The sequence below is a fragment of the Cebus imitator genome, unplaced genomic scaffold (genome assembly GCF_001604975.1).
Source record: "Cebus imitator isolate Cc_AM_T3 unplaced genomic scaffold, Cebus_imitator-1.0 Scaffold2, whole genome shotgun sequence".
Lineage (NCBI taxonomy): Eukaryota > Metazoa > Chordata > Mammalia > Primates > Cebidae > Cebus > Cebus imitator.
This window is the reverse complement of record NW_016107317.1, coordinates 12,399,920-12,413,435: the sequence shown is the minus strand read 5'-3', so window position 1 is coordinate 12,413,435 and position 13,516 is coordinate 12,399,920. Positions and strand designations below refer to the sequence as shown.

The window sequence follows — 13,516 nt, the reverse complement described above, 5'->3', positions numbered from 1 at the left end:
TTAAAACAGATTTAGGATCACCAACATAAAGAGAAGTTATGTCTTAAGTATCTAAGTCAACTCATGCAGGGTATGGTCAAAAAGCCTTTGGTAAGAGTGCTTTTTGTTTTTCATTTGTTCATTTTATAATAGAAAAATAATCATTGGTATCTATACCCCTAATTCATACAAAGTTCATTAAAACACATTCATTTATCAAATGTAACTTAATAACTTTTATCACTGGGGACAGTTTCAGATGTGTCTAGTGAGTATGAGTGTAGATCCCTTAGGCAGATCAACAGAACCCTCCATGAGAATGCGTCTACTCTGCAAAAGCTACCCAATGAGCTACTTTGCACCTCTTCCCTTGTGAAATTAAGATTCAGAAAACTGAATTCAATAAGACAGTAGAGAACTAGAAGCATAGCTTCCTTTAATCCAAACTGTCTTTATTACAATAAAGTATATTTAATGATTAGCGTACATAAAATTTGCATTTGTTCAGATAGAGCAGAAGAAATTCAAAATAAAACTAAAAAATTCTTATTGGTAAAGCAGATGTATCTACAGTTTTTTTTCTTTTTAAATTATTTTTATCAAATTGTCTCAGATTTTCTCCTCAATTTCTCCTCTTTTCTCACATAAAGATACATGTTTTGGTAATGTATTTCCAAATACGAACTGTTTTGAGAATTTTCTCATGCTTCTGATTTTTTTCTAGGCTTCCTATGTAAAAAATGATATAAATTTATACAAACTTCTGAAAAAATGTGGCTTAAAAACTCAAATGTTAATGAAATTAACATATATCTTTTACAATGAAAAATGTGCTAATTCAGCCATATTAGGAAATATAATAGTTTGACATTAATAATAAATGCCAACTGTGCATATGGCTAGCAAGATAATCTTTTTGCTAACAAAAACAATCTTTATTACTTATACTGTAACAGTAATAAAATCAACTTAAAAGAAATCAACCAACCTCAATCCATTTGAAGTTACTTATGAAGTAATACAACACTCATGCAGGCCTCATGCTTCATTTTTGTCATTTTGAAACAACACATATTAAAAAACTACAAAAACACTTACGGATGCAACTTAAATTTATATTCATTTAACATGTCACTAAAATAATTAAAATCTCATCTCATGTTTTGATCTGTGGCTAAGAAATCCATTATTTTGCACACAGGAAAAAAAAGCATTTATCATCAAAATGTCTGATCTCTTCTTTGATACTGCAGCATTTTTTTTCAGCTTTGCCATTTGTTACCAACTTTTTCCCAGTTATAAATATTTTAATTTGATTTAGTCAGCAATTACTTGTAGGGGACTGTCAAATCTTTTAGGGTTATGCTTTAAATCATTACTGAAAGATTTGCTTTTAGTATAATAAGACAGCTTTGCATAGTAATTAGATCATCAGACACATGTTTGCTGAGGTTTAGCAATTGTGTAATAAATACAATATGGCAGTGATAAAGCTGTAAACCTTGGCACATAGCTTTAGCTTTCTAATACATTTTATTGAGTTACCCAAGAAATAATCACCCTGCTAAATCCAAGTTAAACACCTGATGGAATATTAGGATATTTAATTAAAAATGAAGTTATGCTGTACATGTGAGTGATTTTACACAGTGGCTAAAAAGAATTCCATGAAAAATTAATTTCACTCAGTAAAAAGCACACACATTGCCCTTTTGTGAAGTTGGTAAATGAACGCAACCATTCCTACTAAGATACACATCATGCAGTAACAGAAATGAGGGCAGGGTGTTTCAGAAGAGACTTCAGCTAAAGGAACAAGGGTTGGTAAGTGCAACATTAAGATTGTCTTTCAAAAAGCAAGTAAATCCTATTATTTCATCCTCAGTGATTCCACTGTGATGGCTCAACAGATGGCCACTGGGGTTGCACAACAATTTCCTTTCTAAGCTATCAGGCAGCATCCAACACCAGCAGGCCAAATTTAGGCCATTCTTATACTTGGAAATCTTGTCAATCTGAATGCATCCTTTATCTTTGGAGAGAAAAACTGCCACAGTCTTTGCTGTTAAAGATAACAGGGTTACTTGGAGGTTGAAGGTGGCATAACAAAAGGCACAGACATGATGCAGGATGACGGTATGATGAATTCCTGGGATGAAGCATGGTGTAAGAAGAAAAGGAAAGCAGGAAGAAAGGATGAAAGACAAGGAGGGAACAAGGGAGGACAGGAAAGAGAGAGGAAGAGAGGGAGGGAAGCAGGAAAAGAGGAAGGAGTGAGAGAAGGAGGAAGGAAGGAAGGAAAAGAGAAACACTGGGCTAGAAACCAGACGACCTGAGCTCTAGAATGCAGATCTGGATCAGCAATAAAACACCTATATAAGCTACTTCACCTCTCTGTGACTTGATTACCACATCTGCCATATGAGAGTACAGGGCTAGATAACTCTGAAAGTTTCAACTAACATTCAAAAAAGTCCAGCAAATATGGAAACAGCCACACCATTTTTGTACTCATCATTTAATTGATCACTCATATTTGTATTCATTTATTCACCAAATATTTATGGACCAACTACTAAGATGCAGACCTTATACTATTTCATAATGATACAAAAGCAAATCTGGTACACCTTATACCCTCATGAGATTCACTGCCTGGGGTGGGAGTGAGGTGAGATGGCAGAAAAACAAGAGGGTAAAGTTGGGTGGATACGCAGGGCCAAATCCTGAAGGGCCTTATATATCATGTTAAAAATGTGGCCTTTATCCTGAGGGCAATGGGGAACATGAAAGTTTTTTTCAGCCTAAAGTGATCAGGTTTGAGCTCTTATATTCTGTGGATATTGGACTAGTCAGACAAAAACCTGAAGTCCCCAACAACAGTAGCAATGGCCAGAATAAAAAGAAATGGGTCCTGGCAAAGACATGTAATCAAAAGGATCTGACTGGATGTGAAAGAGGGCAAGAGGGAAATGATTCCCTGATGACTGGCTTAGAGGACTTGATGGAAAAGGCTGCTATGTGCTGAAATAAACAAGTAAGGAAGTAGGAAATGAGGATTCAGGTTTTGGTGGAGGATGGTAAGTGGGAGGCATGAATCATGAAGAAAATAATGGTGTTTGGATTTAAGGCCCCCAAAGAAACATACTGGGATGCATTCGATGAAAGTCTTGGTTTGGGAGCAGAATGACCTTTGTATCAGCTTCTAACTTTGATGCTAGAAAAAAAAAGTTAAACACACCGAACCCAGTATTTCTGTATGCAAATACAGATAATAACTGCCTTAGAAGAGAATGGTGAAGAATAAAGTGATGTATAAAGGGTTCAACACACAGAGAAGTTAAGTAACTTGCCCAAGCAACATAAAATATAAACAGTACAACTAGATGTTGAGTCCACATCTGTTCTCAAAGCCCTTGGCTGCTACAGACAGCTATTTAGAATTAGTCTGAGATTGTCTTCTTATAGACTGAAGGTTTAAGGATAATGAAATGTTCTCAAGCTACATGTTCTCTTGGGTTATTTTTAACTCCAGTCTTCAATATTTCATTGCCAATATTAATTTTATACCATTCCAGATTTCTGCAATCTTGTGATATTTCTTCCTAGTGGAAGAATGCTGTGCAGGATAGTGCATGGCTGCTATTCATCCCAGATTTTCTGGGACAGCTTTTATTTCAAAATTTCACACCATTATTCTCACACCATTGAAATGTCCTGAAAAAGCCAGTATTTCTGTATGGAGCCTCTATACCAGAAGCAGCACAAAAATGCTGTATTCAGGAAGCCTTGTCACCAGAGGCACTGATGTGCAGGAGATCCACAGTGCACTTTGATGTGTAGGGGCATACTGGTGGAAAGCATGCCATAGAAACATAAGAAGACTATTGCATTAGAGGTGCCTGATTTTGATTTAGTATTTCATAGGGTAATTACTCAAAACCTGTATTTCTCATAAGTTATCAATCTCTATAGGTGACTCGCATGCATAATACATTAGGGAACTTCTGATTTGGGAAATGATCCCCTTAAGAAAGAGTCCCACATATCAAAGATAGTCACTATGCATTTTCTGTCACAGACTTTTGAAATCAATTAGTCACGGAAGTTTGAAAAACACCACTTAGCAGTACTTGTGGAAAGAGATGATCCAATGATGCAAGCCCTTTTGTGAGCATCTTTCTGTGCACAGTAGCAGTTTCTATTCAGTAAAATGTTCACTTCCCAAATGAAGCAGAACATTTTCTGTCTCACATTCTGGTAAGTCAGTGTTTTTATTAAACCAGATGACTCTGCAAGTGGAATAGAGGCAGAGCATGTACTGTATCTATTGCACTGAGATTTATGAAAAGCAATATGAGATGGCAACTGTCAATTGCCAGTGACAGCAGCTTTCTTTTAGGAAGAATAACCTGACTCTCTGAGGTCATTGCTATTGGAACCCTCTGAACCCAAAGCAACCAGAACCACTACTAGTATGATTTTAATTAGGACTTAATACTCAAAACATTTTTTTAAATTCCCAAGATATGTTTTTCATTGAACAAAACATTCTACTTTAGGCTTATAAGTTATATATAGACTATGTATTGTTTTTTTTTTTTTTTTTTTTTTTTTTTGAGACGGAGTTTCGCTCTTGTTACCCAGGCTGGAGTGCAATGGCGCGATCTTGGCTCACCGCAACCTCCGCCTCCTGGGTTCAGGCAATTCTCCTGCCTCAGCCTCCTGAGTAGCTGGGATTACAGGCACACGCCACCATGCCCAGCTGAATTTTTTTTATTTTTAGTAGAGACGGGGTTTCACCATGGTGACCAGGATGGTCTCGATCTCTTGACCTCGTGATCCACTCGCCTCGGCCTCCCAAAGCTGGGATTACAGGCGTGAGCCACCGCGCCCGGCCCCTATTGTTTTTAAAATAATTTAAAAATTTGTAATATTCATGTCCATCAGAAAGAATAAGTTCAGAAAGAATCTGGATGAGAAATAATTGAGGAGTAGAAAACTTTAATTATTTTGTAGATAAATAACTGTTAATGATTAACGAAAGGGCCAGATAAAAATTTATTAAAAATTCCTAATCGTGGATGCTGGAGATAGTATGTCCTAGGCACTCAATTGGCCATAAGTTGAAGTCTAGGCTTTAGTATAGTCATATAGATTCCAGTAAAAATGGATTCCAAATGAGTAAAATGAACTATGAAGTCATAAAATCCTGGGTAATTCCACACATGCTTCTGAAAAGTTCAATATGCTCTAATTATAATAGCTGCAAAACCTTTCTAGAGTGAGTGACTTTGGGGAATCGCCCAGTGAAATGCATCACTGAAATTTCCCACCTCCCTCCCTCCTATCACTTCCTTATTAATAGCTCCACGCTTTGAGAGCCCACTTGAAACTTGAAACATTATTTTCCTCATGGATTACTTTATGTATTGGTGTAAAAATTCATTTTCTAGAAGATGAAATGATATTCTTACCCGTTTCACAGCTGGGTCCAGTGAAGCCTTGTGGGCAGGCACACACATTAGCGGCAATACAGGCTCCTCCGTTCCTACAGCCATCTTTGCAAAATGCTAAAATAATTCAGATACATTATTTTAGCACTTTAGAAGTAAGTAGTTTAATAAACTCCAAACCTAGTTTTTCATTATCCTCTTGGAGATGTGAACATCAAATTATAAAAGCTATTATAATTTTGTATTCACATATTTCCCATACATGTAAGAAACTTTAGCACAACTTGTAAAACAGTACACTTTCCAATGTTAAAAAGATATTTCACCCATAAAACAAAATATTGAAATTTATTTGAACAACAAACAGTAACTTTACACAATAGGAAGTACATTAAAATTCAGATTTCTTCTCATTGCAACAATCCACCTTGAAAATAAACCTGAAAATGGCAGCTATCCTGGATGGAACGAACCACCATCTAAACAACGAGACCATGAAACAGGAAATGGTTGAATCCCATGAGGCCCTGACCATTTTTCACACTGGCCAAAGTGCCAAAATAGTACGAAATGTTCCATCTTTCAAAAATGTGTAAGCCTGTCCTGGCAATGAATTAACCGATAGTAAGAAAAAGTCATTAGAGTAGTCTTCAGGGAGACTCTTCAATTCCTCTGCTAAGGATAGGTCAGAATCCAGGATCAAGGGCAAAGACAATGCATAGCCTGTTTTATTAGAGTGGTTTTGGGAATGAGGGAAGTTGTTCTGTGAGTAGGAAGCTGAACCATTGCAAGGGAGCCAAGGTCTGAACCATTGCAAGGGTGATCTCTTGAAATGTGCTGTCTTGGAAGAAGTGCAGAAAAGAAGGAGAGAAGAGCAAGACAAGTGAGCACAACAAGAGAAGACGAGAAAAACAAGATGGATGAGACTGAGCTTATTCTTTGGCTCTGTAAGGCTCAGTAGCTGCTTCCTCAGCCAGACAAAGTCTGTAAGGAGTGAATTAGACCAGCTTGTTCCAGACATTGAGGCAAAAGTTTTTTTCTATAGTTTTCTAGCATGTGCTTCCAATGGTTAGGTAGAAGATACTTGCTCAGAGTAATAAAATGTAGAAATCTGAAATTCTAGTGATGAATTAAAGAAATGGACCCAAAGAGTTCATTTGGCTTTGTTGGTTTAAACCTCATAAGTGATAAAGAATATGTCTGCCGGACCATGTATATATTTTCACTGGAGTAATTTGCAAGGTTGCAGCCTGTTGATACTGCACAGAATTCAATGATTCAGCTCCTACATTTAAACCACTTATCTCTCAGCTTTTGTCCATTCCCAACTAAGACATCCACAGGAACTGAACAGTCTTAATTAAGGCAACCTGTAGTCCTAACTTCCAGAAGGAATTTAGAGATCCTTGAAAGTTTTTCTTCTTTCAAATACAAGAATTATCTGTATCTCTTCATAATTTTCAGAATTCTTTATTCTATGAACTTTCTTCTTCATTCTAAATAGGAATTGGAATCAAACATAAACAAGAGAAAAGCTTTAGGGTTCCTAAATGAAGCCTTAAGCCTAAGCAAACTCTCAGAACATCCAGATGATTTGTGGGAGGTCCTAAGTACTTAGTTATATTGTACTCTCCCTCATCGATTGGAAATACATTTCAAGACCCCCAGTGGATGCCTGAAACCTCACACAATACAGAAATACACACACACACACACACACACACACACACACACACACACGTTGTATATATAATATATAAATACATAGTATGCATATATATATATATATACACTATGTATTTTTTCCTATACAGACATACTTTGATAAAGTTTAAAATATAAGTTATACATACTAAGAGATTAACAATAGTAGTTTATAATAAAATAGATCAGTTTTATAAAAAAATGCCAGCATCACTACTGGCACAATGGCACTTTGGGGCCATTGTTAAGTAAAATAATAATTACTTGTTTTTGTTTTACCCATTTTGAGTTAGTTTGTGTACATGATAGTTGTTTTGTTTTGTTTTTTGGTGGAGATAGGGTTTGCCATGTTGCCCAGGCTGGTCTCAAACTCCTAGACCCAAGCAATTCACTTGCCTTGGCCCTCCAAAGTGCTGGGGTTACAGGTGTGAGCCACCAAGATCAGTGAAAATAAGGATTACTTGAATACAAGCATTGCGATGCCTCGACAGTGTATCTGATAATCAGGAAGACTGCTAAGTGACTAATGGTGGCCAGTAGTAGACAGTGTGGATACACTGGACAAAGTAATGATTCACATCCCAGGTGGGATGGGGATGGACAGTGAGAGATCTCATCATGCTACTCAGAATGGTGCAGAATTTTAAACTTAAGAATTATTTCCAGAATTTTCCATTTAACATTGTCAAACTGCAGTTGACCATGGGTGACGAAAATCATCAAAAGCAAAACTGTGGATAAGAGGGAACTATCATACTATACTTTACATTCTAAAAGTTTAGCTTTTCTCAGGATTTGTTTGGTTTTTCCAAGGAAATTTTTGTGGGATTTGAATACCCAAATAAATAGGCTTTCTTCAAAATGACCTACACTAATGATTTCCATGGAGTGTTGAAAATCAGAGTAACCTTCGGCCCACCCATCTCTTGCTATAGTGTATTTTTGTAGACCAGGCTTTAAGACCCATGCTCATAAACCACTGCATTAACAGCCATTTCTTGTTCTTTCCTACCTCACAAAGACACAGTATCATAGCAAACTGATTTTAGTGAACCCTGAGATAACGAACATAGTATATTTGAGAAATCAGCAGTTCTTTAGCTAAAAATGCCTAAATTGGATCAATCATATGACATCATAAAGGATGTAAACATTATACTATGGGAGTTTGTAGAGTTTCCAGAAAGATCTTCTATTTCCATTGGCAGGTAGGAAGGAAAGAGGGCAGTGGGGGAAAGGTGAGTTAATGGATTGTGGTGAGCTACAGCTGTATAGTCCACTGATGAAAACAGAAATCTGAGTTCAACAGGACATTTAAAAGAATTATCAATCGACATTAACAAACCAGCTAAAATAGGAAACTATAAAATTTAGAGAATCAGTATTTTTAGTTAAATAATCTTCCACAGTAGTGTCTGACAGCTCACAAGAAAGCAAAGAAAAACTGTCAGACTGACCCAAAATGGAGGTGATTCACATGGTAGCATAACAAATAGGTTGACAGTGCTGCCAGAAAAATAGCTATCATGATACATGCATGTTTGGGCTCAAAAAGAAACACCTGAAGCTGGGAGAGTGGTAAATCCGATGAAAACGAAGATTCAAGGAAATTGAAGATCAAAAGGTATAGAAAGAACAGACTGAGCAAACTGGAAGAGGAACTTGGGATTAGACAATAAAATGTTGAAGTTTAAGATTACCAAGATGGAGCAATTCTCCACAAAAACGCCCAGGATGTGATGACGGCTGTGGTTTGCTAGAAAGGAACAGAGATGAAAACCACTGTGGCTAAGGTCAAGGAACATTAGGTCAAATGAGCTGAATGGTCAAATGAGTCAAATGGTCAAATGAGCTGAGTTATACTGAAGTAACTCAGGAGGGTGTCAAGACCTGAGGGAAAGACTATGAGTCACACATCAAAGCTTTTGATGTCTGTAGGAAGTACCTGGAAGTTACATAACAGTAATGATAAAGTGTAGCGGAAGGTAGAGATGGATTGCATTATACATAATGGAAGAGACACTGACATTTAAATCTTTTACCTTTGCATGTTGTTCCATTCCCTGTATAGCCCGGCTTGCAAACACAGTTGTGTCCTCCAACAGTGTTGAAGCATAAAGCATTTTCATCACAGTTGTGCTGATTTGTGATACACTCATCATGTTCTGGAATGAGAAATACAATTTTGTTACTCAAAGTTATAGTTCCAAAGCTAATATATTTTAAACTACACCTTCAATCTTGGTTATTGCATGGTAAATTCTTTCAACCACAGATATAACAAATTATAAATTACAGAAGAGCTCAGATTTTGAAGTATTGTATACTCCTCTTCATGTACATACAAGTCCACACATCCACAAACACTGAATGCAAAAGAATTTGGACAAAAGACCTACCAATGGTTGGAAGAAATAGAGAGGGGAGGCAATGATGAAGAATAATTCTAAAAGTAGATTCCAAAGTCAGCTGTATATAGTTAATATTTGGGGAGTTACTCTCATGAAATAAATCTGCCACCTAACTCATCCCTGTAGCATGTGAAGGACGACAGGGAGGATGTGAAATTGTATTGCTTTGTGAGTCATGACCTGTAGGAAAATAAGGCTCAAGTTCTAGGAGTTAGGTGCCTGCTGTTAGCACCTGTAGCCACACTTGTAGGCCTAAAGATACTTATGCAAACTGTCAGGGGAATATTGGATCTCTTTAGTAAGTTCCCTCACTCTGCAAAGAAAGTATCACAAATCTATTAAGACAAACTTGCTTTTGTAATATGAGTAAATACAATCATTAGAATATGTAATCAATACAGTATCTGCTCTCACTGCTTATAACTTGAAACTCTAGAAAGCATTGAATTTTTTTATCCTTCCAGTACCCCTGTGGGAGAGGCAGAACCAATGTCATTGCAACCATTTTAAAGGTGACTCAATGGTGGCTCAGAGTGTTTACACAGCCTGCCCAAGTTCACAGGAATATCAAGTAACTTCAGAATTCTAGCTCAGCATTCAGCAAAGACGTAAATGTAAGGAACAAATACAGTGAACATGAGAAGGCAAACAAATCTAACATCAAAATCAAGATGAGAAGGTAATGAAATATGAGAAAATGCACACAAATTAGTTCAGCCATCTAAAATCCCTACAGTGGCACAACTTAGTACTCAGTCTCTTACATCAATATTATTCAGGCCTAAAATAAAATATATATTTTAATAAACTACATTGATTGAGCCATTAATTCCATATGATATAAATCATGAAATCAATGAAATATTTGATTTTTACTTTAGAACTCTGCATTCCAGATATTATAATGATCATACATCTATAACTTGTCTTTGGCATAATAGATCTGTAACTTGTAATATATCTATAAATTGTCTTTGGCATACACAGTTAAGATTAGACTAAAATCACTTACTTCAACTACTAAAATGAAATGCCCATTGGTTTATTTTTAAAGATAAAAATTAACATTCTGCTATGACATTTTATGTCTCATTCTATATAAGCACAAAGTTATGATAGCTTTAATTATAACCCTGTAATTAAATTCTTAGAGATTATTCCCAATAATCCTTTAGAGGAAAGAAAAATTTCATTCACTAAGATTCTAGAATTGCACAAATGGATAACTTATTTTCCAAATTCCTGGCAAAATAACCCAAAATTGTACAAAATTCTATCTTTATTATCTAGTATAACAGAAAATTTCATAGTTTTTATAAATTCATGCTTACTATCAGTAGCTTAGAAGAGAACTAGATTATATATGGGTCTCCTAAGTGAGGCTTACCCTTGGACCACCATAAAATTTCAGAAGGGCTAGAATGGGCAACCCACCTACCTTTGGGTTCTGCTGCCTGAAGCAAAATAAATCTACACTTTGAATCAAGTTTGCACCTGCTGCCAATTTTCTTCCCAGTGCAATTCATAGTGCCGCAGTTAATCTATAAATTTCTATGTGGACAGCTGTAGGCCCTTAAAAGACAGCTGCTGATTGATTTGATGCTGTTTTAATCCCGCCTTGGTTGTCTTTTTAATTAGACCATACTCACCAGGCAGAGAAAGGACCTAACAAGATTCAGTTTAGCATCTAGTATGATAATGTTTAATAAACGCTAAATAATTACACAACCTGGGAACTGATTTCCTCTGTTGTCATTTACTCTCATGGTTACTGAAATGAGAAAGTGGGATCCTAGGCAATTCAAAGGCAAATACAGCTCTGAGGGCTTTAAATGCATCCATGCCTTTATATATATTGCTTCCTGTGGCTGAAGTGTCCTTCCCCACAGATTCTTCTGGAAAACTCTTACCATTTTTAAAGATTACAATAAAATGTCATGTGTTGTGGAAAGGTATCTTAGTCTCCCCCTCCTACAGAGTTAGGGGCTACTGTCTATTTTCCCTAACACCATACACCAGGTTCTGTTATTCTCATTTTATTTTATGTTCATTTCTCTTTAGTTCTCTATTCTTAAGCTCCACTCTGGGACTGTGATTTTTTAAACCAGAATTTTGTATTTTTCTTTGTATCTCATTTAAGCATGCAAAGAGTGTTTGTTGAATAAATAATTGAATGAATAGATGAAGCAAGATAGGAACTACTTCTGTTGCCATCATTCAAGACAATATAGTTTGTTCAATTATAGACTACATGCCAAACACAGAGCTCTGAAAAATCGGAGCTGGTTTTTCACATTGATTTTACTATGATGCAGTTTTAATTTTGCATATTTCAAATATTAAGATAGCAGGACATCTTTTGAAAACAGAATAACTCCTTTACACTATCATTTTAAATCTTTTCACACTACTTAAAGTTGATTATCGTTAAAATTTATGAACTAAAGTAAACTGTGAGCTTAGGAAAAGCGTTTTAAATGCCTGTAGTCTCACAGAAGATTTGATAATCCTTCACAAAAACAGAATGTAAATGAAGCAAAGAGCAAATATTCTGTAAAGTCAACTCAATAAATAATTAATTATTGGTGCTCCATTTCCAATTTTGGTCAAATGTCAATTTCTCATCCTTTCTCTGAGTCACACATCCCTGAGGACTCCACCATCAAATCACTAGTTCGCGTCTCCACTTCTAACACTTTCTCCAACACTTCCAATATAGAGTAAGAAAAATTAAATAGAATGAGGGAAATTCTAAGGAAAAATTTAAATCAATATTATGTTCCATTGTTTAAGAAAATCATGTCAGTACGTAATAGTGAATAAATTTCAAGGTTTATGTCCCATATATTGAAAGGTGGACATTCAGTTCTGATGTTTGGATTATCCAATCCATAAGACTCAATACTATCTTCACATCTTCAGTAAAAAATTTATTGTTTATATGATATGACAATCCAAGTAATAGCTCGAAGTGAAACCAAATGCATCACTTTCTGACTCTTCTTCATCAAAAATATCAGCACATGGTTATTTTAATCAGAATTTAATTATTCTTTATGTCTGTGAATTTGATATTTAAATGAAATGAATAAAAGAAAGAAAGATATTGAAGAAAAACACCATTACTCAGCAATACTAATAAGAAGTAAGTTGGATGTCAATCACTATGAAACATTACATATAGAATCTATCATTGTACAGTGATAGCTAGAAAAGATTTTTTTCTGTGTGTCATAATTTCTTTGTTCGGTATCTCCACATGCAATATAAACCTGATTTTATACTACTAATAATGAGACACAATATAGTAAAGTTCCTCCACCGGGAAAAAAAGTAACAATATACGCACTTGGATGCCTTCAAATGCAGACATTATGTATAACAATAATACTTGGCGTTCACTGATTAACCCATAAGTTAACCTGGGTATGCTAATGTATCTAAAATCATTTTAAGATTCCATATCCAACAGTGTTATCAGTCATAATAACATGAACTTAAAATGAGGTTTAAATTTGGTATTCATATTGAGCTGTTTGCAGAATGAATGTGCTCCTAGAAACAAATCAGCTGCTCTAAAATTCACAGAGCTCTCCTCACTGTGATTTCAAAATAGATGTACAATAGAGCATAACCCATGTTCTATTTAAAAATTTCAGTATAATACAAAATGCAAATACTGCAGAAAATAGGAGTGAAAAGTCATCGTTTAAATGTATCTGTATTTAAATTCAATTTAGTATATTTTTCTTCAATATCTATTTAGTATTAAAATATTTGAGGGTTAAAAATGATTATAAGGGTAGCTGCCTTCAAAAAGCTTACACTTCTTAGTTGAAGATATAAGACAAAAACACAAAGCCTTTAGTAAATGGTTTCATTATGAGAAATTGCTAAAGCAGAAAAGTAAACACTGCTTACAGAGAGCTGCAAGAGATCAAGAGAGGATCTGGTTGGGTCAGGTAG

The 13,516-nt window shown here is 35.5% G+C and overlaps 1 protein-coding gene across 1 annotated transcript in view; it reads right to left on the bottom strand.

Moving 5' to 3' along the window:
* NELL2 (neural EGFL like 2) overlaps positions 1 to 13,516 on the bottom strand; it is a 371,569-nt gene that overhangs the window by 95,121 nt on the left and 262,932 nt on the right. Inside the window, exons 15-16 of the mRNA XM_017529745.2 lie at positions 9,182 to 9,304; positions 5,457 to 5,552 (exon numbers count right to left, since the gene is read on the bottom strand). Coding sequence (XP_017385234.1) covers positions 5,457 to 5,552; positions 9,182 to 9,304 — 219 coding nt within the window. The remainder of the gene's footprint in view (positions 1 to 5,456; positions 5,553 to 9,181; positions 9,305 to 13,516) is intronic.